The 27930-nt window shown below is 41.6% G+C and overlaps 3 protein-coding genes across 8 annotated transcripts in view; 1 reads left to right on the top strand and 2 right to left on the bottom strand.

The window, feature by feature from the left end:
• The window catches only part of ptpn12 (protein tyrosine phosphatase non-receptor type 12), a 44373-nt gene extending 42093 nt beyond the window's left edge, over nucleotides 1–2280 (bottom strand). For all 6 annotated transcript variants that reach the window (XM_071501879.1, XM_071501876.1, XM_071501880.1 and 3 more), the window contains exon 1: nucleotides 1634–2280. In XM_071501879.1, coding sequence (XP_071357980.1) covers nucleotides 1634–1735 — 102 coding nt within the window. In that variant the 5' untranslated portion in view covers nucleotides 1736–2280. The remainder of the gene's footprint in view (nucleotides 1–1633) is intronic.
• Nucleotides 2281–8216: 5936 nt separating this feature from the next.
• LOC139635309 (uncharacterized) lies at nucleotides 8217–10333 on the top strand. Its single transcript, XM_071502497.1, has 5 exons — nucleotides 8217–8348; nucleotides 8444–8513; nucleotides 9041–9157; nucleotides 9394–9562; nucleotides 9870–10333. The coding sequence occupies exons 1-5, from the start codon at nucleotides 8329–8331 to the stop codon at nucleotides 10193–10195; spliced, it is 702 nt and encodes a 233-aa protein (XP_071358598.1). The 5' UTR covers nucleotides 8217–8328; the 3' UTR covers nucleotides 10196–10333.
• Nucleotides 10334–13265: 2932 nt separating this feature from the next.
• On the bottom strand, nucleotides 13266–27452 carry LOC139635308 (uncharacterized). The gene is made up of 24 exons (XM_071502495.1): nucleotides 27126–27452; nucleotides 25829–26031; nucleotides 25468–25572; nucleotides 25123–25218; nucleotides 23757–23867; nucleotides 22722–22845; nucleotides 21919–22390; nucleotides 21505–21572; nucleotides 21164–21410; nucleotides 20827–20996; nucleotides 20120–20342; nucleotides 19872–20020; nucleotides 18871–18962; nucleotides 18331–18488; nucleotides 18097–18242; nucleotides 16888–17140; nucleotides 16685–16800; nucleotides 16356–16590; nucleotides 16125–16264; nucleotides 15725–15974; nucleotides 15418–15548; nucleotides 15030–15282; nucleotides 14799–14905; nucleotides 13266–14061 (listed from the first exon to the last, which is right to left on the bottom strand). The coding sequence occupies exons 1-24, from the start codon at nucleotides 27163–27165 to the stop codon at nucleotides 14054–14056; spliced, it is 3897 nt and encodes a 1298-aa protein (XP_071358596.1). The 5' UTR covers nucleotides 27166–27452; the 3' UTR covers nucleotides 13266–14053.
• Nucleotides 27453–27930: the final 478 nt, after the last annotated feature.

Genomic DNA, 27930 nt, shown 5'->3' with positions numbered 1-27930 from the left:
GTCTGTATATGTCACGGGTTCGTTATGTGCCTAATTTCAGAGAGAACGACCTGTCAAATTGTGTGGCTTTTATTCAAAGTTAGTTGATAACGCTCCAGTTTCAAAGCCAGGACAAAATGTTATGAAATGGGCCAAGAAAGAATGTTGCAAGCTCCAGCAAGCAGCTTGCATGAAGTAGGAAGTAAGGAGAAGGGAGTGTGTGTGTGTGTGTCTATCAAAAGGAGAAAAAGTTAACTGTTCTGACGCTGATTAGCCTCTTCCCCAAAATATCACAGTGCAAAAAAAAAAAAAAAATCTAAACACTTCACTTAACCTGAAGCACAGTGTATGTTTACATGAAGTAAACCGATCCTAACCTGCGACGACCAGTTATACTGTGACATTTACTTGAATTTACAAAGTGGGCTTTACTAATAATAACATTAATTGAATTCACACTGTTGCATACGCAGATCATAAATGTGTTTGTATCATCCAGTGAGCACAGCATTACCTAACATATCCTAATCATATCCATTACTATATAAATGATCACATAATGACACATATGTTATCAGGGAAGTGCCAGCCCGCTGTGGCTATTTCAGCTATTTCACAAGCCTGGGAGAGGTCCTATTTTGAGTCCAGAGTTGCAACACAATAACATCCAGTGATGTAGTGACGACAAACTTCTGACTGTGGGTCAGCAGTCATCATCAGGCAAACAAAATATGTTTTCAGAATATGTTACTTTAACAACAAATGTCTCTTTTCCATCTCGAAAGACCCTGTCCACAAGATACTACAAAACTATGCTATATTTAGAATTCAAACCATTACCATTCACACTCAGTTACCAGTTTATTAGGCACGCCTAGGAAAAACAAATGCAGTCTAATACAACAACCTGCACTAAATCTTAGCCTGAAACTGTATTTAGAATATAAAGGTATTGGTTTACTGTCTCTTGGTGGATTTATCTTCCACTACAGTAGATATCTGCTAATTCACTACACCAATACCTACAGCCATCCTATGTGTCACAGAGATTCCTAGCAACAGACCATAACAAAACTATGTACAGGAATATTACAGATGAAATACTGGAGATGAAACACACAATTAAGCTTAGTTGGGTTAGGTTAATTAATATTCACTGCTTACTGAGTATCACAGAGGACAATGAATCATTGCACTGCATCCTAACAGTCAGGCATGGTGAACACAGCAGGCAAATAGCCACAATAACACTACACTTTAGCCCAGCGTTTACCTGCAAGCTAAGCTATTCCAACCACGCCATGTAAAAAAAAAAAAAAAATTAAAAAATTAGCCCAAGGCTGCAGAGGGACGTGAATGTGCCTTGTTGTGTTGTTTGTCTCATTATTTTAAAGAAGCAGGAGCCGGTGGTGTTTCTGTGGTCTGGGAGACAATGCTAGGCCGCCATGTAAAGCCTGGAAATGGGAGGAAAAGGAAGAGGGCAGTGTGGCCGCCCCTGCCTCACCTCCTGGGGGATACAGGGAACCAGGAGACGGGGGGGGGGAGGCGGGATATGTAGGGTCAGGGTGGTGGAAATTATGAAGGGAGTGAAGCCTGGAGGAGATATATGAAGTGAAGGAGGCTGGCTATGCTCCTGTAAAAATGTTTGACCCACCATAAAGTCGTTGCCGAAGTTGTCCTCTCCCCTCTCCTCGTCCCCCTCGCTCATGGCCTTCACCCCCTGGATAAACTTTCTCAGGATGCCGGCTTGGTCCATCCTTCAGTCCTCTTGTAACGTATCCCGTTGCCTTTTTCTTAAAAAAAAAAAAAAAAAAAACCAAAACAAACAAACAAAAAAAAAAAAAACACACACACAACAGACAAACCCCCCCCCCCCCAAAGTAGCTAGGGGGTAGAAAACGTAAAAATAAAACAAAAAAAAAAGACAAAGGGAGAAGGAAGAGGGGGAATAAATAAAAATAAATAAGCTTCACGGATCCCCCCAGGGAGTCATCGTCGGTTCACAACACCTTCTTGTTTTATTATCGCCCCATGTTGTTTCTCCCTTTCCTTCTTTCTTCTGGGCTGTTTTCACAGCGACAGCGGTTAGTCCCAAAGAAAAGCAGCGGCGGCCCCGTTTTTCTGCTCTACAAGCAAGTTCACAGGCGTGGCCTCACATAAACTGTAAACTATTTGTCCTGTAAGTGAAGAAAAATAAAGGGAAACAAGACCAAAAAAAAAAATGCCAGCTCTGGTCAGTCTATCTACCCCTCCCTGTCTACCTCGGTTGCCACATTCACACACTGCTGCTCGTTATTTGCTACTGAGGAACATCCGGACTGGGCAAAGCCAACGGAAAACACGGCCCGCCTCTTCCAGCATATAGCGGCCTGTGATTGGACAGCTCAGACCTGGACTTAGAATTCATTGGCTATAGTGGACGTCGCTCTAAACTATAGACAGATCTGATTGGATAAAATGTGTGTCTGTCGTTTTGATGCGGTTCGTCACTGGGGATCATAAATTACATGATTTTTACTTAAACGTTTTATGGTTTTATTATTTGCCACTGTACACGGATGTTTCACGATCTCTAACGTCATACATTCAACATTTAATCATTTATGAAAGAAAATCACATTGACAGTATTTAAATAACTGTCAGCTCCAGCCTTACAGTTCTCCTCTCATGGAACAATGCTACCTTTCTCAGCTACTTTGTTTGTTAATCTCACACAAACAAAAATTCAAGGGGTTAAACAAAGATAAAACACAATTTAATGGCAAATGAGCTCAATATGAAATAATTAAAATCATACAGCAAAACTAGATTTTTGTCCCCCACCAAGACAGAAAGAGAGGATGGGGATCTGTTATAGTTGTCCTTCAGAGGTGCAGTTTCTGTTAAAATTGTGATTTATCAAATTATAAGGACAGAAATGGTGAACAAGACCACAGTAAACCAATGGCTTTCAAGCCCAAGTGTCCTTTATTGGACATCTTCTTGATATGATATGTTGCTGAGAGTTGCTGAATTTACCTCACCTTTCTTCACCTCAAACCCAAACCCATCCCTTGCTTAATTCTCATTCTTATGTCTGAGCCACAGTAATTTGTCCAAAACAGATGCTTACATAAGACCAGACGTGGACAACTTATTCAAATTGAAGAAAATACTTGTAAAATAATTACATGCACAAGTAACAAGAAGTTGAAATGTTCCCTTTCGGCCCTGAAGCACTGATTCATTACAGTAATGTGAAATTATTCCAGTTATGTAAGAACTCCAGGTGGTGCTCTGTGTAATTCCTTCAACTACTTTCAATGGTAGACGGACTCTGGCACAAATCTATATGGAAGCCACAGGGGAAAACCTGTAAATCAGCTACATGGTCTAAAACCTGAGGGAATAGCTTTGATAATCCTGTCATGCATCCATACAGATTTTATTCACTCACTCACACAATATACACACAATAGATAGATAGATAGATAGATAGATAGATAGATAGATAGATAGAAGAAGCAGCTAACAGACAACAGATTAATGGGTCAGATATATAATCTGGATTAAGATATTGCCAGAAATAGAAACAAACAAATGTATCGTACAACATCCCCACTAATGGACACAGGGTAGGTATTTAATTCCCATGTGTGTGCATGTGTGTGTTTTTAGGTAATATGCATGTACTCGCTTTTGCAAAGGCAATGCAAATAAAACATATTTGCACTTAGTACTTGTATTTAGGTTGTAGTCATGCTATCATTAGTACTAACAGCAGCAAGCAGATTACAATTATGTAAGTGTTACATAATTATGTTCAAGGATGCAAATTTTGAGCATCCAGTTAATTCGGATGTAATGTAAGTGACAAACTGAGGAGAATGAAAGAGGTGAATAATGAAAAGAAGAAGGGAGAAAGCAAATGGTACATTGGTATTCCGGATAGAGTTGTCGGGGGACGGGAACTCAGTAGATACTTATGCATGATTAACTTCCTTCCAATGAGCACGCACATGGAGAGAAGGGGAATCAAGTCACTTTATTTTCCTTTAGTTCTACCAGTGACGGCAAACAAACCCATCTATTCAGGCTGAGTGAGGGAGAAGGAGAGGGGACGCTGTCTCTGAGCCAGCAAGCTTTTCTGCCCACACAAACTGCTTTTTGTTGCTCTTGTCTTTAAGCTTATTTGCTTGTTGTCCCAGTAAATATTTCATGTTTTTCTTTGCCTTCTCTTCTCCACATCTTTCTGTGCCTCTGGTCCGTCTTCAGTTACCAGGCCCGGGGGACACAGTTGACTTTCATCTGTTGTATTTCATTTCTCCTCTCTCCAACTGCCGCGAAACAAAGTTACACTTGAATCAGCAAGATAACGACGAACAACGGGGAAGAAAAGGCATAATAAAACTAACTCCATCCGCTACGATATGAGCTGATGTGTGCGTATGTGTGTGTTCACCTTTCAGATCTTGTTCTGACACACACACAACATGCAATCTATCACCAAGCCCCTAGCTGTGTGTTGAATGGGATGTACGGCCCCTAGTGTATATTAGGGCTGCCACCAACAATAATTTTCACTATCCGCTAATCAGCCAATTCGTTTTCTACTGATCGACCAACTGGTTAATCGACTAATCATTTCAAATCTATCGCACCATGTTTTTGTGTGTCTAACGAGATGTAAACGCTGAGTTTACTGTTCAATCATGGCAGACGCTTTGTATTCAGTCGCACACAACTTGAACAAAGTGTGTGCATCTACGTGTACTCTTAGTTCCTCACACTCATAAGGTCTGTGTAAACACTTAGCAGCAGGAAATTACCTTTTAATTCTTTAATGCGATTTTCTTTCTTTTCTGCTATGTATGTAATGTTCCTGTTTATCACCTTTTATGTTTGTTCTCGTCTTTTGTTAAACGCCGTGCTTTTTTGTAAGAAACATGCCGTAGGGGTGGGTTTTTATCAAGAAGAGCTCTGTCTTGATGTCATTCGTTTGTTTTTCTGCTGCTTCTCTGCAGAGATGTTTTAATTTTGTGGCTGAATCATTAGGTGCATCTGTGTTTTCGGTGAGATTAGTATCTTCCTTCCACAGTTCAGTGGAAACAGGTCAAGCAGACTGAAGAGAGGAACACACCAAAGAGTGCTCTAGTGTGCTTGTGTGTGTGGGCGTGTGCTTGTGTGTGTGGGCGTGTGTGTGTGTGTGTGTGCGTGTGTGTGTGTGTGTTATGGTTGTATGGGGAATAATATTTTAAGAGAGACTCTGTGGCCTCTTCTGTGTCACTTCCTTTTCTCAGCACTAGCTTTGGTTGCTCTGTACTGTATCTGACCCTGACCTCTGACCTCTCTGCAGAGGAGTGGGGGAGTCAGCTGAAAATGAGTAACACTGCAGGGATCAATTACACGTCCTATTAATATTATTATTATTATTATTATTATTACTATTCCCTTTTCCTTCCCCTGCCTATCCGTCTTTACTTTCTCTTCCATCTTTTCTATTATGTTTTACTCCTCCCTCTCTCACTTTGCTCCCTCCAATTCCCTCTTTTTTCTTGCCCCCCATTTTATCACCCTCTCTCCGTCTCTCCTTACTTCTTCCCCTCCTTTACTCACCCTCTTTTCTCTTTCTCTCTCTCCCTCTTTCTGGAATGTGCTGTTCAGAAGCAGCTGAGAGGAGGAATGTTGCTGTAACAAGCCCATACACAACCCCCAGGGAGGGAGGCTCCTTGTGCACACACACACACACACACACACACACACACACACACACACACACACACACACACACAGATACATACACACTATCTTTTTTGCCATGATGTTTGTGTTCTTTCTTCCTCACTGCTTTCCTCTCCCTCTAGTTCTGTCTTCACACATGTGTGCCTGTGGTAGAGGGCAGACCATGAAACTGCATGTTTGAGAACATAGCAGGGTGAATATACTGTATCTGGACACACACACACACACACACACACACACACACACACTTGAAAAAGAGGGAGAGAGAGAGAAAAAACGTGAGCCTGCCTGTTGCAGTAATGAAGCAGGGTGAAAATGTCTGCCCTCAGGATAGAGGATTGACTCAGTGGTTTGTTGCACAACCCCGCCATGCCCCCCCCCCCCAGCCTCTGTTATAAGCTTCAAAAACCAGCAACAGTTCCAAATTAAATGAAAAACCTGAATAAACAAGAGTGGAAACATAACGGGGGACATCAACATCCTATCACGTTCTGGGGCATGCGGCTTGTCCCAGGACGACAGTGTCCCATCCACAGGGCGCGGGAGGTCACTAAATGGTTTGATGGATGATGAAAATCCTCTGCTAAGCCCTTTGCAGTCAACAGATCCCAACCCAACTGAACACCTATGGGAGACTTTGAAGCAATGTGTTGCACAACACTCTTCAAAACATCTAACGAGGGAGTATGTTTTGGATTAATGGAGCTCATTCCTCCAGTGGAGCACCAACGACTTGGAGACTTTAAGTGGTTGTGGGTTTATTAAGATACTATGTGTTGGTTTTTACTTTTAAATTGTCTTTTATTAATATCTGGAAGTGACTGATGGAAAAATACTGAAAGAAAGGAAAAGAGAAAACTAGGAAATGTTTCTGTGTGGAGGCCCAAAAAGTGTAGGTGCCATCTTTAATATCAAATTCAGCACTAGTGAAACCAGCAATGGAAGAAGTATGGAGATCCCCAAAGAGTACAACTTTTCCCCCTGATAAATTGTGAAGTAGAAGTATACAGCATCATAAAATGGAAATACTCAAGCAACACTTAGATACCTCAGGCCAGTACTTGTGTAAATGTTGTCACCACTGATTGCAAAATAAGAGTATCATCATCTGGAGACTCACCCTAATCACTCTGTGCATCATGGCTAATCCTACAAATGATCAGGAATTGTTTTTCTCGCAGGGGTTTTCTCAAACTACATTTAAATTAGAAAAAAAGTAAAACAAAGACATAACTGAAGTTAAATGGAATAACTTGAGTGGACTGAGTGGCTGATGTGGCACTGCTTGGCCTTCTTATACATGTGTATGTCTGTGTGTGTGTGTGTGTATGAGTGTAGTAACACCCTCAGTATAACCCTTCCCTCAACAGATTCCAGCCAGCCTGTCTCTGTCTTTACCAATGTCACACACACACACACACACACACACACACACACACACACACACACACACACACACACACACAGAGCCAGACACTGGTGGTTGGACGCTCTGTCAGATTTAGACATGTAATTACTGTCCTAGTGTTTGAGAGCTGTGTGTATATGTGTATGTATGTGTGTGTATGTGTTTATGTCAGTGTCAACCAGTCTATTTAACCGTACTGTATGCGTTTTACATGCAGTATGTTTATAACAGTGACACCCTACTGCAATATGACTCATCATTGCAAATGGTCAACACAACACAACCTAACACGCTGTCCAAAGAGAGACACGACTGTGGAGTACACAAAGCTTTCTGCAAACTGAATATCAAATCAACAATCTATGCAACGTTTGGAAATAACTAATTCTTCAGTCATTCCTGCTGTGTCTGAGTGTCTTTTTTAAATTAAAGACATCAAGGATGGACACCATGGCTTTAAGGCAGTTCCAGTCCACTGGAGTAACTTGTATTATCCACTGGCGCCACCGAGTGGGCAACATTTGCAAGTTGCAGGGCAAACATCACAGCTGATGTATTACTGAGGAGAAAGTCAGGATACTGATGGGAAAAGCATCTGATTCACTGTGATCCAACATTACAAATACTCCAGGTAAAATTATAATCTCATGGTAGACACTGTATTATACTGATCAAACAGTTTTGCCTTCCTATTTGTGTGCACCACAGGTGATATAAGGACATTTTCTCATCCAAATAAACTAGAAGCCAGTAGAAAGTATTAAGATAACTGACAAGATAATTGATCTTTTTTCTTTATTTTATTTTATTTTACTTTATTTATTATGTTTATAGGTTGCTATAAAGTTTAAACACTAATAAATAATTGTTCACTTATAAATAAACAAATATTTTTTTAAAGAAATAATTAATAATAATTCATATAAACAAATGACATTTTTTGAAATAAATAATTCATCACAATTTATATATAAACAAATATAAAGAATGGTTTATATTTTTAACACAGGCCTATTTCAGTCATGCGGAATAAGGAATTATAGAACTGGAACATGCAACTGCAGCGTTCCAGTGTAAATGTGATGTCACAGTTGACTTATTCACTTTAACAACTACTGCACACGTCGTATCTGCAAACTGCACATTGATCCGCGTATGAAGAGAGAGACTTATCTCCAACCTCAACTATTTCAGTCCACCGAACTGTCAGACTGGAACCATGAGCGGCAAGAAGCAGCAGTAAGAAACTCAGTACAAAGTCTTCTTCGATAGGGAGACCTAATCTGTCAGTGTCACAGCAACACTGGTTTACCTTTCTGGATTTTTTTCTGCAGGCGAATGATGAAAATCTTAGACAAACGGGAGAGGAGAGAGGAAGGACGTGATGTGAACCCAAATAAAAAGGTTTGTGCAAGATTACCTTCATTATTTTATTCAGCCGCCCTCTGTCACTCACTTCAAATATATTTCTATAAATACACCTTTGATCCTGTGCTGTTTCTTTATCTTCTTTCTTTTTCCACATTTTCAGTTACTTTTTTTGTTCTTAAAATTTTAGTTTAAAAACACATTTTCTTTTAATATTTTGCCCCAAATTTGATTTTGGATCCTTTTCATTCGTAAACAGTAACTTACAGTAACTTCAGTTGTGTGTTTCATGTTACAAACAGGTGTATGTTTTGTATATACAAACAATATGTCCTGTCAAGCTTTACTTACTTATCCACTTTGATTTGGTATATTACACAACACAAAACCTTAAACAGCTCACATCACAGTGCTCCTAAATGTTTTTCAGTGTAAAGGCCTCTGTCCCTGTCCTGCATAGATTTGAATAGGGTCAAATTATAGCACAATAAAGAGCTGATCTAAGCATTTTATATCGCCTTTAAACCTCACTTAGTTATTTTCTGGTTTGTGGCACATACCAGGTCCACGCAGGAGAGGTCCAGTACCTCCTGACATCACATATGTCCAAGGCTGTCGGATGTACCCTGCCAGAAACAGGCCATGGCCAGCTGATGAGAAAACAAACAGGCAACACTATGGTCAGTCTGCCTTTCTATATAATAACAAAATTGATACATAATATAGTCACAGTATTACATTTACTTGAATACCAAGATCACTGTGACTATCATTAAAAGTGGTGGTGGAACTGGGTTAAAGCAGAGTTAAAAGATTTACTTACTAATACTTGTGAAGGCATTTCACAAGTTGCTCCTCACTGCATTTAACGGACGTCCCCCTTGTTTTTTTGCTCCTTTCTTTCCTGAAATATCAGCGTGCAGGTAGTGGTGAAGTGGCTCTCATCCACTTCCCCCCACCACCAGTCAAAGCAGTTGCCCTGCAGCAGGTCAAGAAGTTGAGCAAACGCTTCTCGTTCCCCAGCCTCGAGTTGGACTCGCAGCATCCGCTGCTGGAGGAACGAAAACTGCCCATGATCCCTGCAGGTGAGATTTAATTTTTCTCATCTACGAGGGTTTTTCAGCCATTGGCTCAGTCTGTAGAATCTCTGGTATGAGGGGTGGACATTAAATCATTCCCAGAACCAAAATACCAAAAGTACTTTTCACACATACTTTTACTGCTTGAGAAAAGTATTCTCCAAAAGTTTCAAAACAGTTGTCTGCACTGTTTAGTTTCTCTGTTAGGACACAATCCCAGCACAGGACAATGTTTAATTTCAGTTTGTACTGAAAATAAAAAATTTTACTGACTAAATTTTCTAACTTCTTCCTTCTGCACTTGTCAAACAAGGCTATGGCAACAAACGGGAGAGACCGATGCCTGTACGTCTGCCCCCAATTGAAAATATGACCCTCTCCAGCTCCAGCAGTGCCTGGTCAGCAGGACACAAGCCAGAAATGGTTGCCCTCGGGCCCACCATGGAGTTGCACAGCACCTGGAAACTGCCAGACATCAAGCGCGCTCCAGCTAAGTGCTCCAGGCCAAAGAGTGACACCCTGCAGAGACTGTCACGTGTTCTGCCACCAATCTCAAGACGGACAGAGGAACTTCGCAAGAATCACAAGCTGTCCTACTGGCAAACATGCAGCGGGCTGAGAGTCCCACAGCAGACATAGCAAAGAAAAAGTAGAAAATAAACGCTTAAATCATCAAACGTCTTCCATCATCCTTTAACTTTCTCACATCAGTTTTGTCGCTGCTAAATCACTTTGCATTACATATGAATACATCAAAAATGTAATACCTAAATAAACCTTACAAGATACACAATTACCACGTTATTCTATTTCTATTTTTCTGTGTAAAACCTCTTTACTTAGTGCTTTAAGTATTAAGAATTTGTGAAAGGAGCTCTTATGGCTGAAGTAATTATGACTGCTGTTTGTCAGGAGCAAAGGAAGAAGTAGTGTGATGGTATTGTAGAGCCATGCAGTCCACAAAGGCAGGAAGTTAGGGAGGTTGAGAAATAAGTTAACAAACTGTTATGTAAGGTGTTTGTTTTCAATTTCCTGTACCAGCAGTCACTGTTGGTCTCTATTTACCCACGATCACAATCACCTCCTAACCTTAACAAAGACATTTTTTAAAATCATAAAGACCAAGGTTCTTTAACTTTAGTAGCCATATAACTCAAAGCAAGTTGTTTTCATATCCAAACATTAACTTTAGAGGTGTCAGTTCTGAACAGTGTTGGGCAGTAACGGATTACTCAGTGACGAATTACTGTAATTTAATTACTTTCCCCCCAGTAACGAGTACAATTTCTAAAACAATTTTACTGTTATCAGTATTGCGTTACCAAAACGCGATTTGTTTTTTTGTCCTAGGTGGGCTATCTTACGATGACGTCGTTCAGCTGAAAGGGGGCTTGTGAGGGAGCTTCTGACAGGGGAGCAGCCCCTGTGTCCACTCCGTCAGTCAGCCATGATGACAGGGACCGGACACAGAGCCACAGCCACTCCGCAGAAATAAAAAAGTAATGGAGTAGTTGAGATGGAGGGGGGGTCAGAGGTTGAGACTCTGAACCAGTTCCCAAATGTCAAAAACATTTACATGAAGTACAACAGTGCACCGGAGGCGGCTCTTCGGTTGAGGGGGTTTGGTGCTCACCCCAGACAGGAGGTCTGAGAAGCTGCTGGGAGATATAATCATTACTTCACTTCTGAATCAAGGGCCTTGTTTGATATGTCGGGTCTGAAATGACAACCCAGGAAGCTACGGTATCACCCTAAATGGGCAATGTTTAATATTTTTGTAAAGCGAAAGTAATGTAGTAAAGTAACGAGTAATGTAACTAATTACTTATGATACTCACAAGTAATAATTCCAGTAATGTGATTACTTTTATAGGAGTAACATTGTTATCACATAATGATCTTTTATGGTGGCTAAAGGTTTTAATAAGTAAAGTGTACAGGGGCTGACCTGACAATCAAAAGAGAGTGACTGGAATGCTTCATAAACATTTACATTCACTCATTTGGCAGACGCTTTTATCCAAAGACTCACAAGTGGAGGACAATAGTAAGTGTGCAATTGGCCTGTAAAACCATGATTGCCATTTTGAATTCAGGGTTGAGGTGAGAAATTACTGGGAGGGTGAAACAACTTTGTCTAAATCAAGAGAAAGATCCAAATTTAATATTAATAAACCTAGAGAGGGTATTGTTGTTTTTTTTTCTCCCCGTAAACCAAATAACTACAACTTGTGTATTTTGTCTTTAATTTGGAGGATTTGCTCTGGTCTGATCTGAATCAGCCTTCATGGCTACTTACCACTTGAGGTAAATTAGAAAATGTTGTAGGTCTGTCTGTGGCTTGTAAGACCTGTAAGTGCAGTATAGTTTTATAGATTCTTCATAATCTTCTCTTTGTTTTTCACGAATACGCTCTTTCACTCCTGTATAAGTTGCCCACTATTAAGGGAAGTACTTGGAGGAGTTCAGCCTTTTCTCAGCAGAGGACAGGCCTCAGAAAAGAGCAGGAGTCTTGATGGGCAGGGTCCTTCTCATCTCTGTTCTCATACAGCTTTAACATAAGTTAATATTTTTCTCAGTGAAAAGTAGCATAAGTTTGAAATATGTTGCTTATATTGCCTTCCAGGTCTGGTGTGCACTGCTGTGCATCTTGGCAGCATCGAGGCACCTTCCGAACAGCCAGAGCTTTGAATGTGGGACCAGTGATGAGGTTAAACTTCACAAGCTCCTTCTCATTTCTCACTGTTGCTTGTTGCATCACCATTAACAACAGAAGTCAATAAATAATAAAGTTAGACAGAATGTCGTTGTAGTTGCCACGATTATTGTCTTGGAGAGAGTTTCACACAAACCGCTCAGACCGCTACTGAAAAACAACTCTTTAGCAAGGCGTCAGTGGGGAGCTCTGTCTCAGTCACCTCTTCGTTCTTCTTAATAAACACCATTTTGTTACCGGCGACTGATTACTTAACATACCAAATCATGTTTTGGACTGGATAGAAATTTTAAAAGTTACATGTTAGACATTCATGGTCCCCAGAGGATGAATCCCTGATGTTTTTCTCTCTTTTGCAATTCATCCAATAGTGGTTGAGATATTTCACTGCCAACACATAAGGTCTGCTGTTTTCCATCTCAGCTCCACCTCTCTGTGCTGGACAACCCTGTGCAACGAAAAGCTTGTGCCCTCCTGCTTCAGCGTCTGACACAGTATGACTACGGTTACAGCGTGGGAGTGATTGCCAGCGAAACAACATTATGTAAAACTTAGAGAACCTGTGATGGGAATCGCCGGTGCGCTTCGAAGTTGTTGCAGAACGATTCCTGGTTTCCCCCTCATTCCACGTGAGCTTCTCTAATGTAAGCAGAGCAGGGACCTCTGGCTGACTGCAGTTAAGGCAAACAGCAGCAGAGTCTGTGTGGGTGACAGAGAGATAATACAGACTAGATCACTGTGGCTACTTTTTCACAGCTTTACTGTGATGGCTAACAGTCAGCGTTCATGATGCTTTGGTTTTTATCTCATCCCTTTGTTTACTGTGTTACTTTTGCAGATTTGTACTGTCCTGCAGGGATAATAATATTTGCCTGCTCCCGTTCCACTTGAATTTCACCTTCTGATGTATTTATTTATTTATTTTTAAAAATAATTTTCTTATAATTTTTTTGGCTTATTTTACACAGAAAAAGAATCACATGACAAATCTGGGAAATGAATCCTCAATCACACATTTTTTTTATTTGGATGTGACAAAACCTCTACATGTTTGTGGAAAAATGTACCGCAACAATGCTCGAAATGTAACATATTCAAAATAAATTGTAAAACTTTGGAACACATATGTAAACAGTAAATTAAATAAATAAACGTCTGGACAAGATCAACTCATACTGAAAACAAAATTAACATAAATAGTTCATCTTTAACCTTTCAGCACTCCGATTTCAGACATTACAAACAAGTGCAAAGACAGAAGGCTTAACAATTAAGACCATAAAGCAAATGTAGGCTGTGGTTGTAGGCCTTGTGTGTATTTCTTTTTACATGTACTTTGATTCACTCGCTTAAAGTTCAAGTACAAAATAATTAAATATTAGAAAAAAAACCAAAACATTTTCTGTGACTTTCACCAGGTCAAAATCAGATGTTTTATTTTTTTTCCCTCAAGCCCTGAGCATCCTGGTTATAGTGGCATGGCTCTAATGTTAATAATCACATAGACACTCTAGTTGAGGGACACAAACACGCACACATGCACACTACATTACAGCCTAAAGTAGGTCTTGTCTGTATGAAGAATGTAAAAGTATTTGAAGTATGTACAGAGGCAAATGTAAAGTCCAGTGAGCCTGGACAGGCTCTCTTCTGTCATCTGTAAACAACTGCACACCGCAGCGGTAAGTATCGGCTTCTGCTTTTATGTCCTTGGTATTTTTCCTCTGAATGTTTCTCTTGGTTCATCTGCTCCTGCTGTGTCATCTTGATGATGAACGGTTTCACGACTCTGTCTCAGACAGGAAAAATTAAAACTGTGAGCGTAGCCGACAAACTTTATGGTCGACAATAACATGCTTATAATGGGAATTTCAAATGAGCTGGTCTGGCACTGGCTGTTTGGCTGCAGTCTCTCTGTTGGTGGCCAGGGAGCAAGTTAGTGATATTTCCTTCTTGGAGTTTCTATTTCAACCGTAAATACAGCAAAGAACATTTTAAAGGAACAGTCGGACACTTTGGGAAATACTTTCTCACTGAGAGTCAGATGAGAAGATGAATATCACTCAGATGTCTGTACGTTAATTATGTAGCTCGAGCCAGAAGACGGTTAGCTTAGCACAAAGACGCCTCTTTAGCTGTCTCTAAGACCAAGAACACACTTCCTGTGTGGTGGCTGCTGAACATCTGGGTTTTCATTTCTGGGCCCATGTTAACAGGTTGGAGTGGACACGTTTTTCACATTGCGGTTGCCTTGTGTGATCTAGAGATTCAGCGTCTCAGCTATTTTTTACATTACACACACGGCTCCCAGCAAAAAAAAAAAAAAAAGTTACATATTATATATATTATATATTTTGGTGGTGGTATCAATCCTCTTATCCAGCCCCTTGGCAAGAAAACAAATACGCTTATTTCCCAAAATGTTGAAATTGTCCTTTAAAGACTGTTGATCCAATGGACCAGAAATGCTAAAGGCTAATGCCGAACGATGGAAAATCTCATCAGTGAGGCACAGTGACTTCTTACCTGTAATATCTGCTGTATCGTCAGCCAGGGGGTCAGAGTTCATTATGTACTTGCTGCCAAATATCTGCACCAACTGGTCAAAGAACTTGCACTCCTGCTTCTCTCCTCTGGGAACATGAGACAGAATTTTAGCTTGTTAGACGGAGGTGGAAAATTATGTTTAAGAGGATAAAACTGTTTTCAGAAGGTGGACGTTTAGACCTACAGCATGATCCAACCAACTGCACTTACCTCCTTCCTTCTAGGAAGTGTCTGAAATTGGCCCTGAGCCTCTTTATCCTGGTCTGACACTGTTCAGGAGTGCGCAGGTAGCCTTGGCTGGCCATGACCTGAGAGATCTGGATGAAGATATGTTTGTTTTTGGTGCAGCCCTTCAAGTTGTCCTGGATCTCCTCGCTCCCCCAAATGTCCAGGAGGGCCTCGGTCTCCCCGTCGCTCCAGGCCAGCTTTGTGCTGTCAGCCATCCACTGGTTACTTGAGGCAACTAACAGGGTAGAGTTCACAGATGAAGAACTTCTATAGCATGATTAAAATAATGAGGAATAATGAAAAGCTGTATTGAGGTATACACGCAGCACTCAATTGGTAAAAAAAAATACAATTTTCTACTTTTTTTCACCTTTCTTTTGGCTCAGCTCAGGTGCACAGTCATCCGGCTCATCTGGGACTGATGTGTCAGCGACTGAGTTATCTACGTTCAGCTCCTTCCTGAAAATTTCCTCCATCTCATTGAAGAACTTAAATTCCTCCCTGAATATAAAAAAAACAACAACAAACAAAACAACTTTAAGTTCCCATCACACACATAACATTTAAATTTGTAGCCTGTGCAAACACATCACAACTGATGCCATTAACAACCACAATAATAAAAATGATGAAACGTGTTTTGAAGAAATTAGAATCATTGTTTTGTCTTTGCTGACTTTTCATGGAGGAAGCCATGTTTGAGGCGCTTAATGCGGGTGTAGCACTGCTCCGAGGTTCTCATAAATCCTCGGTCGCTCATCTTCTCGGAGATGTACTCAAACACGTGCCGGTTCTTCAGGCAGCCCCTCAGGGTGAGCTGGACGTTGTCTTCGCCCCAGATCTCCAGCAGGGTGCGAGTCTCCTGGTCTGACCAGGGCATCTTTCTGCTCAGATCGGCCAGGAGGTGGCTGGTCGAGGGCTGCTCGTCTAAAAGTCGGAACAATGGCCTCATTATTGTGTATTAATCTTAGATTTACACAACATCTGCACAAGGACACTGCACTGCACTGCAAGGACAACTACCCAATTGTGTAGCGACAAAAACCGCACAAATGGATTTGATTATATTAACCCTACACAAGTCAGGATCCTTGTCCATGAAGGGTTGTAAGGCGGCGTCCGCAGCAGCACTGTCCACATCAGCATACACAGAGTCGTCACCAAGCACTGGAGCCAGGAGATGGAAGTATCGAAACACTGCGGGTCGTCCTCCGCTTCTACAAAACATGAATCCAAGGTAAGGTGGGAAACAAAAGTGTGATGCCAACCATCCACTCAACCCATCAGTCATTAGTTCATTCTACGAACCTCCGGCTGCTGCAGTAACGCCTGTAAGTCTTCTTCAACCTTTTGATCCTGGAGTGGCACTGCTCCGCCGTCCTCAGGTATCCCAATGTGGCCATTTTCTCCGATATGTCGGCGAATATGTGCCCGTTGCGGACACAGGTTTTCAGGCTGTGCTGCACGTCATCTGCAGCCCACACCTCGACGAGAGCGATCGTCTCCTGCTCCGTCCACACCGTGTTCAGGCCATCTACGCCTACTGCAGGGGGAAATAAAAAGACGCCGGACCCGTGATTGAACTTTTATCTGAGTGCTTCTGCTGCTGCTGGGCAAATGACTGAAAATGGCTTTACCTGGATCCTGGTCTGTTTGTTCGTCTCTGTCATCGTACTCATCAAGACAAACGGCTTCCTGTCCAAGTATTTGTTCCAGCTGGTTGTAGAATTTATAATCTACTCTTCTTCCACATCTAGAAGGTGTAAAAACAAAAAATACAAACCATTACCATGATAGTGGATCATATTTACAGAAGCATAAACAGGCAAACAGATCTCACTTCTTTCTGTCGTAGCACTGTCGAAAGTTGTTCCTCAGGGACTTCACCTTCCAGCGGCACTGCTCCGAGCTTTTCGAGTAGCCAAGGTCGTGCATTCTCTCGGAAATGTCGGCATAAACGTGCCCGTTATGGACAGAACCCCTCAGCGCCCTCTGGACATCTTCCTCGCCCCAGATATCGATAAGCGCCAGGGTCTCCTCATCTGACCATGTGCTGGTTGCTGCTTTTTCAGTAGACATACTGATGTCTCCATCTTTGGACACAAACACAGCACCGGTAACTGCCCGCACTCAATTTGGTAAGAATGATTATGACAACAACTACAGTTTATGAGCTGTTATAAGTTTGAAAATGCTTTTAAAGCTGAATGAGGTTTCCTGCCGGGAGGGGATGATGATGATTGTCACTTGATGAGTTTTGGCCATGATTGTCTTTATAATACAGGTTTGATGCTGAACTCGCAACATTTCTTCTAGAGTAGTAAGTAAACAGCTGTTAGTGCTAACCTACAAAAAGCTCCTTTTAGCAACTCTATGTAACCTTTGAAACAAAGAATAACAGTAATTCTTCCTCTTCCAAGTTAAAAGTTAAAGTCATAGGCAATAAATGGTTGGTTGTAATGGTTGTGCAGCCTTACTGTCATATGGGCCCATTAATTTCATTCATAAGCATTTATAACTCATGTGTGTAAGTACTGTACAAAATCGATTCCTAATTCAAAATGTTAAATATTGGACACTGATCAACTGCATCAAAGTCCATTAAGATTTACAGACCTTTACTGGATAGTAAATTAGTTATTTTTTACTTCTATGACAAATTAAAGATAAACGATGATTAAAAATCAGTATTCTTCCACTGTGTTTATACTTCAGACCTCATGTACAGAACAGCACATATTTTAAAATGCTAAGTTTTGCACCTGACTAACCATATACAAGCTCATTTTGATAGTGGTTGGGTTATTAGATTTTTTTAAATGTTATTCCTGAAAGCATTTGGGTGTCACTTCCATTTATTCCCACTCACTTTGTAACTTGACCATTACGGTATTGTACAAATGTAATTGTAAATGTTAGTACAGAGAATATGCTATTAAACAGTTATACAATATAATATTTATTTGTACCCACAATAAGTAAAGAGTGTAATACTGGGTATAGATGCCCTTCTGTTCACTGCACTGAGCTGATGTGTGGGATATTTTACCTGTTTCAGTCACTGATTCGCTATTGGAGTCTTCTGATATTTCAATGGAGTCGGTTACCACAGTGGCAGATGTTGACGGCTGCTTCTCCAGGATTTGTTCCAGCAGATCGTAGAATTTAAAATCGACTCTATCGGTCCCAGATGAGCTACAGACAGCAAAGGCAGCTGCTGTAACACTCTGATGTTGAGCCAACGTTGCAGAATACAAAACAAATAATCCTGTGCAGTTTTTACCTCATGTTTTCCTGACACTGGCGATAGTTGGCTTTCAGCCGTTTGATCCTGGTGTGGCACTGGTCTGCGCTGCGGGAGTAGCCATGGGCGCTGAGCTTCTCTGATATTTCAGTAAAAATGTGACCGTTGTGTGGGTAGCGTCTCAGGCTCTGCTGGACCTAAACGTATGTGACATTCACATTAAAGACAGATGAAGAAAATATTATCAGAAATTATTTAACAATCAGACTGATGAGGACCTCATGCACCTTCATCCTCTTGTAAGCTATCACTATGTAGTTGATTTAAAGGTTCTGTTGCTCTTTTTTGCTTTTCAACAGGAGGAAAAATCTTCCCACTTGATCAAATCGATTATTAAATCACATTTAAAAAGATGTACAGTTTCAGTAAAACAGGTTCAAATCATATTTTTCAGACACTCAAATAATAAATTCAAGTAGTTCAAGTAAAATAACAATTCAGTTGGATCATCAGGCACATTAAAGGTATAACTACATTACAGTCAAAATGCAGGGTTTCCTTCATGACACTGTCTTCTACCTGTGGGTCTCCCCAGATCTCCAGGAGGATGACTGTCTCTTTGTCAGACCAGGGGACTTTCTTCCTGTCTTCTTGAATGCCCACAACAGACTCTGAAGAGACAGAATAAATAATAAACCATTTTATACACTGTGAATAATTTCATTCAGTTGAATCTGATTAGCCACACAGCTCTAGTTGTGTCTGAATATACCATGACAATGAGCCAAAAAGGTGTCAGGACAATAAAGATGAATTAAAACATACTACACAAAGTGAAAATGACACCGAGTAAATGAAAATTATTATTATTATTATGACAGTCTAAAATGCTAAAGCACAGAATCACTTTTTGCATTCATCACCAAAATAAATTATTTTGATTAATTATTTAAATTAATTATGTTTTTGGACTGACTGGTGAAGGAAAAGGCCAGTAAATGTTTATTTGTCCAACCCCTTTTTATTTAGCAAGGAACTTTATTGTTCTTCATTTAGTGTGGAAATCGTTTTTGGCTTTACAGCTCCCACCATGAATCAACAAATCAATTGATAAATAAAACAAAATATAAAATCATAAAACAGGGAGGGGCCTGGGTGCAAAGTTTAGTTGTGCTATACATTTTTAGTGGCTCTTTATGTCTATAGCAGGTCTCTGAGGGTCAAAACTCAAAGTCTGGGTCCAGAGGATTGAATATTATGTAATCTGGAGCTTTGTTCTATGAATTTAATTCAAATTTCAGCATCTGGGGCCTTATTTTATACCAAATCACCGTGTCAGAAATTAAAATGCATTACACCAGTGTCTGAAACCCAGTGATGAACAGTCTAAAAGTGCTCATCCAGCTATAACTTGTGATTGTGTCAGAAAACTTTCTATATATTTCCAAATATTTTTGTTTTCACAAAAAATCAGTGAATAAACTGGCAGGAGCAAACAGTGATCAATCAGTGTATGATCAGATGGCAGGGTGTGTCTGAGCTGTTCCCCCACACCCCCTGCAGTCAAGAGAATATCTCACCGGTCTCAGGATTGGAGAAGGCTGGAACGTCGCTGTCTTCAGGCTCTCCTGGTATTTCATCAAGCTGTGGCACTGAAGCGAAGTCCTTCACTAAAATTCTTCCCAGCTCATTGTAAAACTTGCACTGAACTTGGCCCCGTCCTTTCGTGCTACAATTCGGGGATAAAAAGACAGCACATATATAAATCCACCATTTCAAAAAAAAAAACTGTGGATCCTTCTTTTCTTTCTGTTGCAAACACACATACTTGTTTTGGTAACATTGCCTGAAGTTTGATTTGAGCCTTTTCAGCCTCGTCTGGCACTGCTCTGGGGTTCGGGAGAAGCCCAGGGCGGCCATCTTGGTGGATATGATGGAGAATATGTGTCCGGTTCTGTGCATCCCTCTCAGCTCCTGTTGCATTTTGTCTTCACCCCACGTGTTGATGAGGGCCAGCGTCTCTGAGTCTGTCCATGGAACACTTCTAGTTCCTTAAAAAAAAATATGTAACACATTGTTTAGTATAATAAAAAAGCATCATTGTACTGGAATAAACTATATGTTATGGTTCATGTTGGTTTATTTTTGTGCTTTGTGAAGCAAAAACAGGAGACGGGAAACAATAACTAATGTTTGATTTTTGTTAGGATTGTTTCAGAGCTGAGTTGAATCAAATAACTATTTTGAGGACATAGTGAAGATGTTACGTTTTATTGTGTTGTTTTGCAGCTGTATTCTGTCTCTTTATTCTCTGTGTGCATGTTATACAATTTTTGCACTTTTTTTCCCATTTGAAAGTACAGCATAGGACAGAGCCTTGAACATGTTTTTAATCTTTTTAACATCACCTACAAAATCTATAAAGCCTGATGAAATAAATTAAGACCTTGAGGCTCTATCACACCAAGTTACATTAAACATCTAACACTGTTGTGGTTTAGTGAACTCACAAGACACAAAAATGCGACTCTGTACCTGTTTCCACACGGCTGGCATGGCCGACAAACTGCAAGTCGTCATCGCCGTCATCTTCATCGAGGACCTCCTCAACATCGTAGGTGACCTCAGGAACAGCCGAAGGGGCCGAGGCGCTGAGGACGCGCTCCAGGTGCTCGTAAAATTTACACTCAAGCCTCGAGTTTCCTCTGGTGGTGGATCGGGGAAAAGGCGACAGGCATTTTGTCAAAGAATTGCTTCAATTTTTCAAATTAGGTTTTTAAATTTGAGGGAAACGCATGGGTATCTGACAAATTTCAATGATTGGAAAGGAAGAAATGACGACGGCGACTAAAGCGTGTCATCTAACACCCACTTGTTGTTCTGCCGGAAGCATTTCTTCAGTCGTTTAATCCTGGTCTGGCACTGTTCCACTGTTCGCATGTAGCCCCTCTCTGCCATCTTCTGCGCGATTTGCGTGAATATGTGACGGTTTTTTAAGCAGCCCTTCAAAGCCCGCTGCACCGAGTCCTTCCCCCAAATGTCGAGCAGATGGAGCGTCTCCTCGTCCGACCAGGGAACCTTTGTGTCCGTTACAACTGGGAAAGAGCTTTCCTGAGAGTCTAAAATAAAAACAAAAAGAGTTAGTTACAGGCCTGAGCTTAGACAGAGAGAACGACGCACAGATCCAATGATTCAGACATAAACTGTACAAACCTGTATATTCTCCCCATATCGAGATCAGAGGAGATTCACCTGAATTCTCGTCGTCCACCAAGGAATCCCTGCAACAAAGACCAATGTGACGTGTTGGTTTACAAACCCTTGTCCTGATCAGAAAGTTTCATCACCACTGCGGTCCACAAAAAACAGAAATGTTTGGGTTTGTGATATTTGTATTGTGGTTAGAAATGAACATTAAGTGGATACAATTCAGTAATGGTATGATACATGACGAATGAAAAGAAATGGAAAGATTGAGACAAATAGGTGCTTTCAGAAGGTCAAGAAAGAAAAAACTAAATTAAATGATAATAAAACCTGGAGACAAAGGTCAAGTCAACAAATAGGAGACCCTGCTTTCATGTCTTTGCGTGTAACCAGTGAACAAAATATTTCTGGGAATCTTACAAGAAAGCTGACGCCTCCACAGGCTGCTTGGAGGGTATGTCTACACCTCCGCTCAGCTTCCTCTTCCTGAGAGCGCTCGCTCCCCTCAAGCTTTGGCTGTCCTCATTGGCTGCCGAGTTCGTGTCCGCAGCCTCATTAGATGCAGTGAGGTCTATGGTTTCATCGCATGGCCGTGCACTAACTGAGCTTTGCGCGTTCCTCTCCTGAGAAATGTTCCCGCCTCTAACCTGCAGCTGCCAACTGCCAGAGTCCTTTGTCTCCTTGAGTCTTTGTCTGATTGTCTCAGAGCTCCTCCTGCCCGCCCTCTCCAGGCCGCTTGTGTTGATGGGAGCATCGAGACGCCCTTTGTGCTCTGGAGAGGTCGAGTCTTTGAGAGCAGGTGAGCAGGAGGTGGTGTTCCTGACAGGTTTGGTCCCAGGAGGTAGCGACAGGGAGGAGAGGATGCAGTCATCCATGGGTAATAATCTAGGATCTACAGTTGAGAGGGTTAAGGAGGATTAATTAGGTTCTGGCTTGGTACGAACATAAATCATTGTCAAACAAGTCCAAACTGTAAAGACAGAAGTGACTGGTTTTAAAAGTCATGCTTTATTCGTTTTCTGTGCTCTGTGATGATATAACCAACAGGAAGAAAAGTACAAAAATGTTGAATCCTGAGCATTTCTCTAATGAGTAAAATGTTGCAGATGCAGAATGGAGTTTTGCAACAGGAGGAAAGTGATATTTCTTTCTATTTGTTCGGACATGTTTCAGTGTCATTTTCTGGACTACAGATATCTCTCACCACCGTGAGCCTGCTGTACCTTTCTCTTCAAAATGGCCAAGGTTTCTGTGGTGTTCAAGTATAGCCTTCATGTCCTCCGGCGGGAAATGGGATTGTAAACAGTCGTCTAGGAATGACGGAGCGTCTCCGAGCAAAGCTGCCAGCTGAGAAGTGAGATCAAGTTACTAGTTTTAGTAACCCTGCATTCATTTATTATGCTGCTCATTTATATTATGCTGCTAAATGACCTACACTGAGGTCGAATAAAGAATTAGGTCAATTAGGTATATTATATCTGCGGGGAGGTTATGTGTTTTTCCTGACCTGCATTTTGTTTTTCTAGAAATTTGATCAGCATATAATCCATGTAAATGCGGCTTCAAGCGTGTTTTTAACATCTTTATTTCCTACCTGTGCTTCCTGTAGTGTGTGATTGCTTGTTATCTAGCTTTGTTGTAGTGTTTCTCTCCAACTGCTTGGTACAACAAAGGCAGAGAGGAGGAGGCAGTCCACAGGGACACTGTGCTGCACCTGCGCCCAGTTAACCCTCCTCTATATCTGTCTCTGGGTCAGTGGTGCAGACCGATGAGCCCCTGCACTGAGCCTATGTGTCACAGTCAGCCTGAAAAGGCTTCTCAGTTTGAAACGATGCCAAAGCTGTGTTGCATTTGGTTTATTATGGTGGTAGAATAAAATGCAGAAGCACAACAAGCAGAGCAGACCTCCCACAGGGCCCGGTGAACTCCCCGGGCAGCCCTTCACATCAACACTGAGGTGGGCAGGTAACAAACGAGGGATGTAACGGTAACCAAAATGAGACTTGTTACATAAGCCTGACTGTCAGCAGCAACAAGCTGCAGTGTGGCTATGAGAAGACATATGTTTAGAGTCACCATGTCATACCAATTCAGCTATGAGTTTGTTTGTGGTGACATTCAGACAAATAGACAGCGAAGACCAGTTACAATTTGATTAATAAGTGTAATACAAATTACTACAAGGGGCGATATTATTATCATTAATAATATTATTACTATCACTATCATGTAACTGGCTGTTGAAGGAAACACGGTACCTGCGTGAAGTCTGGAGCCGGCAGCAGCTCGTCCAGTCTTGATATGAACTCCCACACCAGCATCTCAAGAGCTGCATCGTACTTTGGCCCAAAATATACAGGGAAGATTTCCTACAAGTGCAACGGAGAGACAGACAGGCTAAGAATGAATAAAGAAGAATCTGTTCCGAAAGTCTTGCCTGGTAAAATAAAGGTTAAATGAAAAAAAAAAGAAAAAAGAGAGAGAGAGAGAGCAGCTCTGTTTAGGATGAATCTATGAAGAGGTCGGTTGATTTTGGATCTTTTCCTGCACCTGTGTGTTTCTCAACTTGTTGCCAGGTTTCAAAAAGACTGGAATATTGTGTTTGGCTCAAATGCTGGTGCAACCGCCTGTTAGCACAGCCCTAATTCTGTCACACTTGGATTAAGCAGTTTGATTAACCCACCATCTCTTCTGAATGATATAATGCTTAAGAGTGGCAGGCCAGTCCAGTTAAACAAAACAAAATGTTTACGAACTGACTGCTAATTCAAGTCTTTGTGTCCACAGATCATAAAAACCAGCACAATCTGCAGAGAAAATCACACCAGAGGAAACCCTCTGAATAACCAGGAGGATGTTTTATCCTGTTTTGAGCTTCACTGGACACTGAGGAACTGACACAGTGCACAATACGGTACAGTCGGCGGCTCAGTCCGAGCACTGATGGATGCTCTTGTCTGTGTAACTTTGGTAACATTCAGAATATGCGGTGACATTATTGTGTGGAGGAAAATTAAACTGCTTATTTCCTTCTATTATGGAATATTATATTGAGCCTCTGACAGGTTGGGTCCATGGATTCGCTCTGCTGGTGCCAAATTCTGACCCGACCATCTGCATGCCTCAGCAGAAACCCAGATCCATCAGACCAGGCCTCATTTTTCCAGTCTTCAACTGTCCAGTTTTGGTGAGCCCGTGCTCACTGCAGCCTCAGATTTCTGTTCTTGGCTGACAGGAGTGGAACCCAATGTGGTCCTCTGCTGTTGTAGCCCATCTGCCTCGAGGTTGCACGTGTTGTGCATTCTGAGACGGTTTTCCGCTCGCCACGGTTGCACCATTAAGAGTGAACTCCAGAGACAGTTTCAGAAAATACTCAAACCAGCCCGTCTGGCACCAACAATCATTCCACGGTCACTGAGTCACTGAGATCACATTTTTCTCAACATGAGCTGAAGCTCCTGACCTGTACCTGCATGGTTTTCAGCACCGCACTGCTGCCTCATGATCGGCTGATGATCAAGCAGGTGTGCACGTGTTCCTAATAAAGCGCTCGGTGAGTGTTTATATTTCCTGTAGAGCTAAAAGGAGAGTAAAACAACACGCGAGGAGCGAGTGCTGTCTCACCTGGAAAAAATATTTTCTCTCAGAGGGATCCTCCAGTAACGAATGAACCAGCTCCACAAAGTTAACCTCAGACTCTTCCACCTGGTCGATAGTGTCCTGAAACACACACAGTATGAACACATTACGACTCAAATTGATCACACATGCCCCACTATAACATGACCTACATTTCTATCGTTTCCTTCACTGAAGAATACAAGCTGAACAAAACAACTGTATATTCTTGACGCTAAATACAAGTTGTTTTTTTTTTCCAGCTTTGAATGAGAGAGAATCATCAATGACCAAGTGAACTTTCAAAACGGAAAGAAACCGTTGTGTTTTCTCCAGCTACAGTTTACTTACATGGTGATCCTTGGCAGTGCTGACAGGAGCTTTAATTCGGTCCAGGTGTGGCTGAATAGTCTGCATGTCCACTGGGTCATCACCTTGACACATCTCCAGGACCAGCTGTTGTTACACAAAAACAAATCAAATACGGTGAAACAGCCGTGCTTTATGAGCATTTCCTCATCTTTGCTCTCTTTTCTGTGCGATTTGAATTACACATTGTAAATAGTTCAGTGATGTTTTGACTTTTTTCTTCAGTGTCTGACCTGTTGCTACATTAGCCACCTCATTTAAAACTACTGCATGTACGTTCATATGAGACCAACTGGTAAAATAAGTTTCAACTCAGTATGACTGAACAGTGAATATTACAGACCCTGGCTCTGAGTCCCATGATGAGCTGAGCCCTCTGACTGTAGCTCATCAGCTCTGGGACCAGCTCTGTCACCATGGTAACAAACTCCTCCAGCATCCCATAGTGATCCACAAGTCCCTGCTGCACAATTTGCCACACTGCAGCTGATAAAAGCTGCAAGGGCGGGGCCAGGAGGCGTAGATAACGGACAGGAAGATCATTACCTGAGGTGGAGGAGAGAAGAAGAAGAAGAAGAAAAACAAACAAACATAAAAACATACAAACGATTAAAAAACGACTCCTTCGGTCCAACATTTTACTCAGAGAGAATTTCAGTGCATCAACAGGCAATAGTGAGTGTTTTTTAAGTCCCACAATTACACACAACCAAGAGCAGGAGTAAACAAATCATGAAAGGTGTTTGTTTTCTCGCTACATAACCAGGTCACTACTGTTTGCACAATAATTGTATGGCCCATAATGTCAGTCTGTAGATGATGCACATTTACTGTGCATAGATTTTGCCACATTGCTCCCCCTGAGGCAGCCATCACTTCAGTGTCTCTAGTTTTGTGAGACTTTTGTAGACAATTCTGCAAAAAACGAATGAGCAGGACTGCAGGATGGGAAAGGAAAAGAGGCTGCAAGTCACTCTTATTTTCACCACGAACTAACCTGCCTGTTATTTTTCTCAATTCATCTATTGACTGTTTAATTTATCCCCAGAGACCAAGGAGGGGGGGGGGGGGGGGGTTCTCCAGGTTGCTTCATCTTTCACAGAAGGGATAAACCGGCGGTGGCAGCTCACTTACACCACAGTGCATGCTATTTACCTGACCCTCCACACGCCGAGCAATGATGAAGTGAACTTCGTTTGCAGCGGCAGCGCCGCGGCTCTCAGGTGCGCTGACGGCAGCGTCCGTCAAACTCACAACAAACTCGCAGAGTTACACAGCCCGACGCCGACTTACGCCGCGGGCCGGATCTCTCCCAGGTATTCTGGGAAACAATAACTAGAATCGCCCTCTGAACGATGATGAAACGATACTAGACAAATATTTAACCAAAACACTGGCGGATGGAGAGAAATCACCCCGCACGTTAGATCCTAATCAGCCCATTGTCCTTATACAAACACTGCAGGAGTATTAATAGAGATAGATGCTATTCATTTCCATTATTCGTGTTAAGGTCACTGTAAACTGACTGACACACACACACATACACACACACACACACACACACACACACACACATTAGGGATCATTACTACACTGATATCGAGATTTTTTTTTTATTATTATCAGGATACACGCACCTCGACTGCTTCCACTTTCAGTTCCGCGTTTTATTTCCATTTAGCAGCTGACGGGGAAAAAAGCCGAGCAGATGTCCCCCCCCCCACCCCCTCCGGCTGTAGCGATCAGGGGAAAAAAAAAAAAAAAAAAGAGAGAAAAAAATGAATATATAAAGCCTAATAATTAAAAATCTGCTAATTTCTGTGTGATAAAAACGTCCATCAGCGGTCGCCGAGCCACACGATGCGAGCGCAGTTTTGCTGAGAAGCACTGACAGGCTCTTGTTTTTATTCCGGCGCTGGGAGGAGAGACAGAACAAAGGTTTCTGGTCTCATCCGCCTCAGTCCAGATCACGGCAAGCCCTCTTTCCTGGTTGGCTGACGAAGACCGGATCAACCAAGCACTTCAGGGCGAGCAGCACTAGATGGAGCTATTGGCTTTCCATTGACCTCAGGTCCGACCAGGGATCTGGGGTGCTGGGGTGAGAGAAGTTATTTACATTCATCAAAATAAAAAGTAGCAGTGATATTAAAAAAGGTCCTGCATTCAGAATTTAACTGAAAAGTACAGTTAAAGTACAGAAATAAATAAAGCAACCATCCCAGAGCGCTGTTTTATTGTAAATATTGTTATATTATCATTACTGATGCATTCAGATACAAGCAGCATTCTTATGTTGCAGCTGGTCAGGGTACAGCCTGTAATTACTTTATGTACCGATGGATGTTGAAGTATTTAACAGCGTTCATCTTATTTTGTTAATTAATCATTTCTTTTGTAGAAAATAGAAATATTTATCTCCAAAATAAGTAGTAATAGCTGTAC

Source organism: Trachinotus anak, unplaced genomic scaffold, assembly GCF_046630095.1.
Source record: "Trachinotus anak isolate AG129_WGS33_773 ecotype Australia unplaced genomic scaffold, CSIRO_AGI_Tana_v1 ptg000018l, whole genome shotgun sequence".
NCBI lineage: Eukaryota > Metazoa > Chordata > Actinopteri > Carangiformes > Carangidae > Trachinotus > Trachinotus anak.
The sequence above is the reverse complement of the archived record's forward strand: the minus strand, read 5'-3'. Positions and strand labels throughout refer to the sequence as shown.

What these genes read in the sequence shown, in the direction of transcription:
- LOC139635309 (XM_071502497.1), top strand. Translation starts at nt 8,329, where the DNA reads ATGAGCGGCAAGAAGCAGCA. An exon ending in ATGTGAACCCAAATAAAAAG is followed by an intron (nt 8,514 to 9,040) that starts GTTTGTGCAAGA and finishes GGCACATACCAG; the next exon opens with GTCCACGCAGGAGAGGTCCA. An exon ending in ACTGCCCATGATCCCTGCAG is followed by an intron (nt 9,563 to 9,869) that starts GTGAGATTTAAT and finishes TTGTCAAACAAG; the next exon opens with GCTATGGCAACAAACGGGAG.
- LOC139635308 (XM_071502495.1), bottom strand. Translation starts at nt 27,165, where the DNA reads ATGGAAATAAAACGCGGAACTGAAAGTGGAAGCAGTCGAG. An exon ending in CTTCTCCAATCCTGAGACCG is followed by an intron (nt 18,963 to 19,871) that starts GTGAGATATTCT and finishes CTGTCTCTTCAG; the next exon opens with AGTCTGTTGTGGGCATTCAA. An exon ending in CAGTGTCAGGAAAACATGAG is followed by an intron (nt 18,243 to 18,330) that starts GTAAAAACTGCA and finishes TGCTGTCTGTAG; the next exon opens with CTCATCTGGGACCGATAGAG.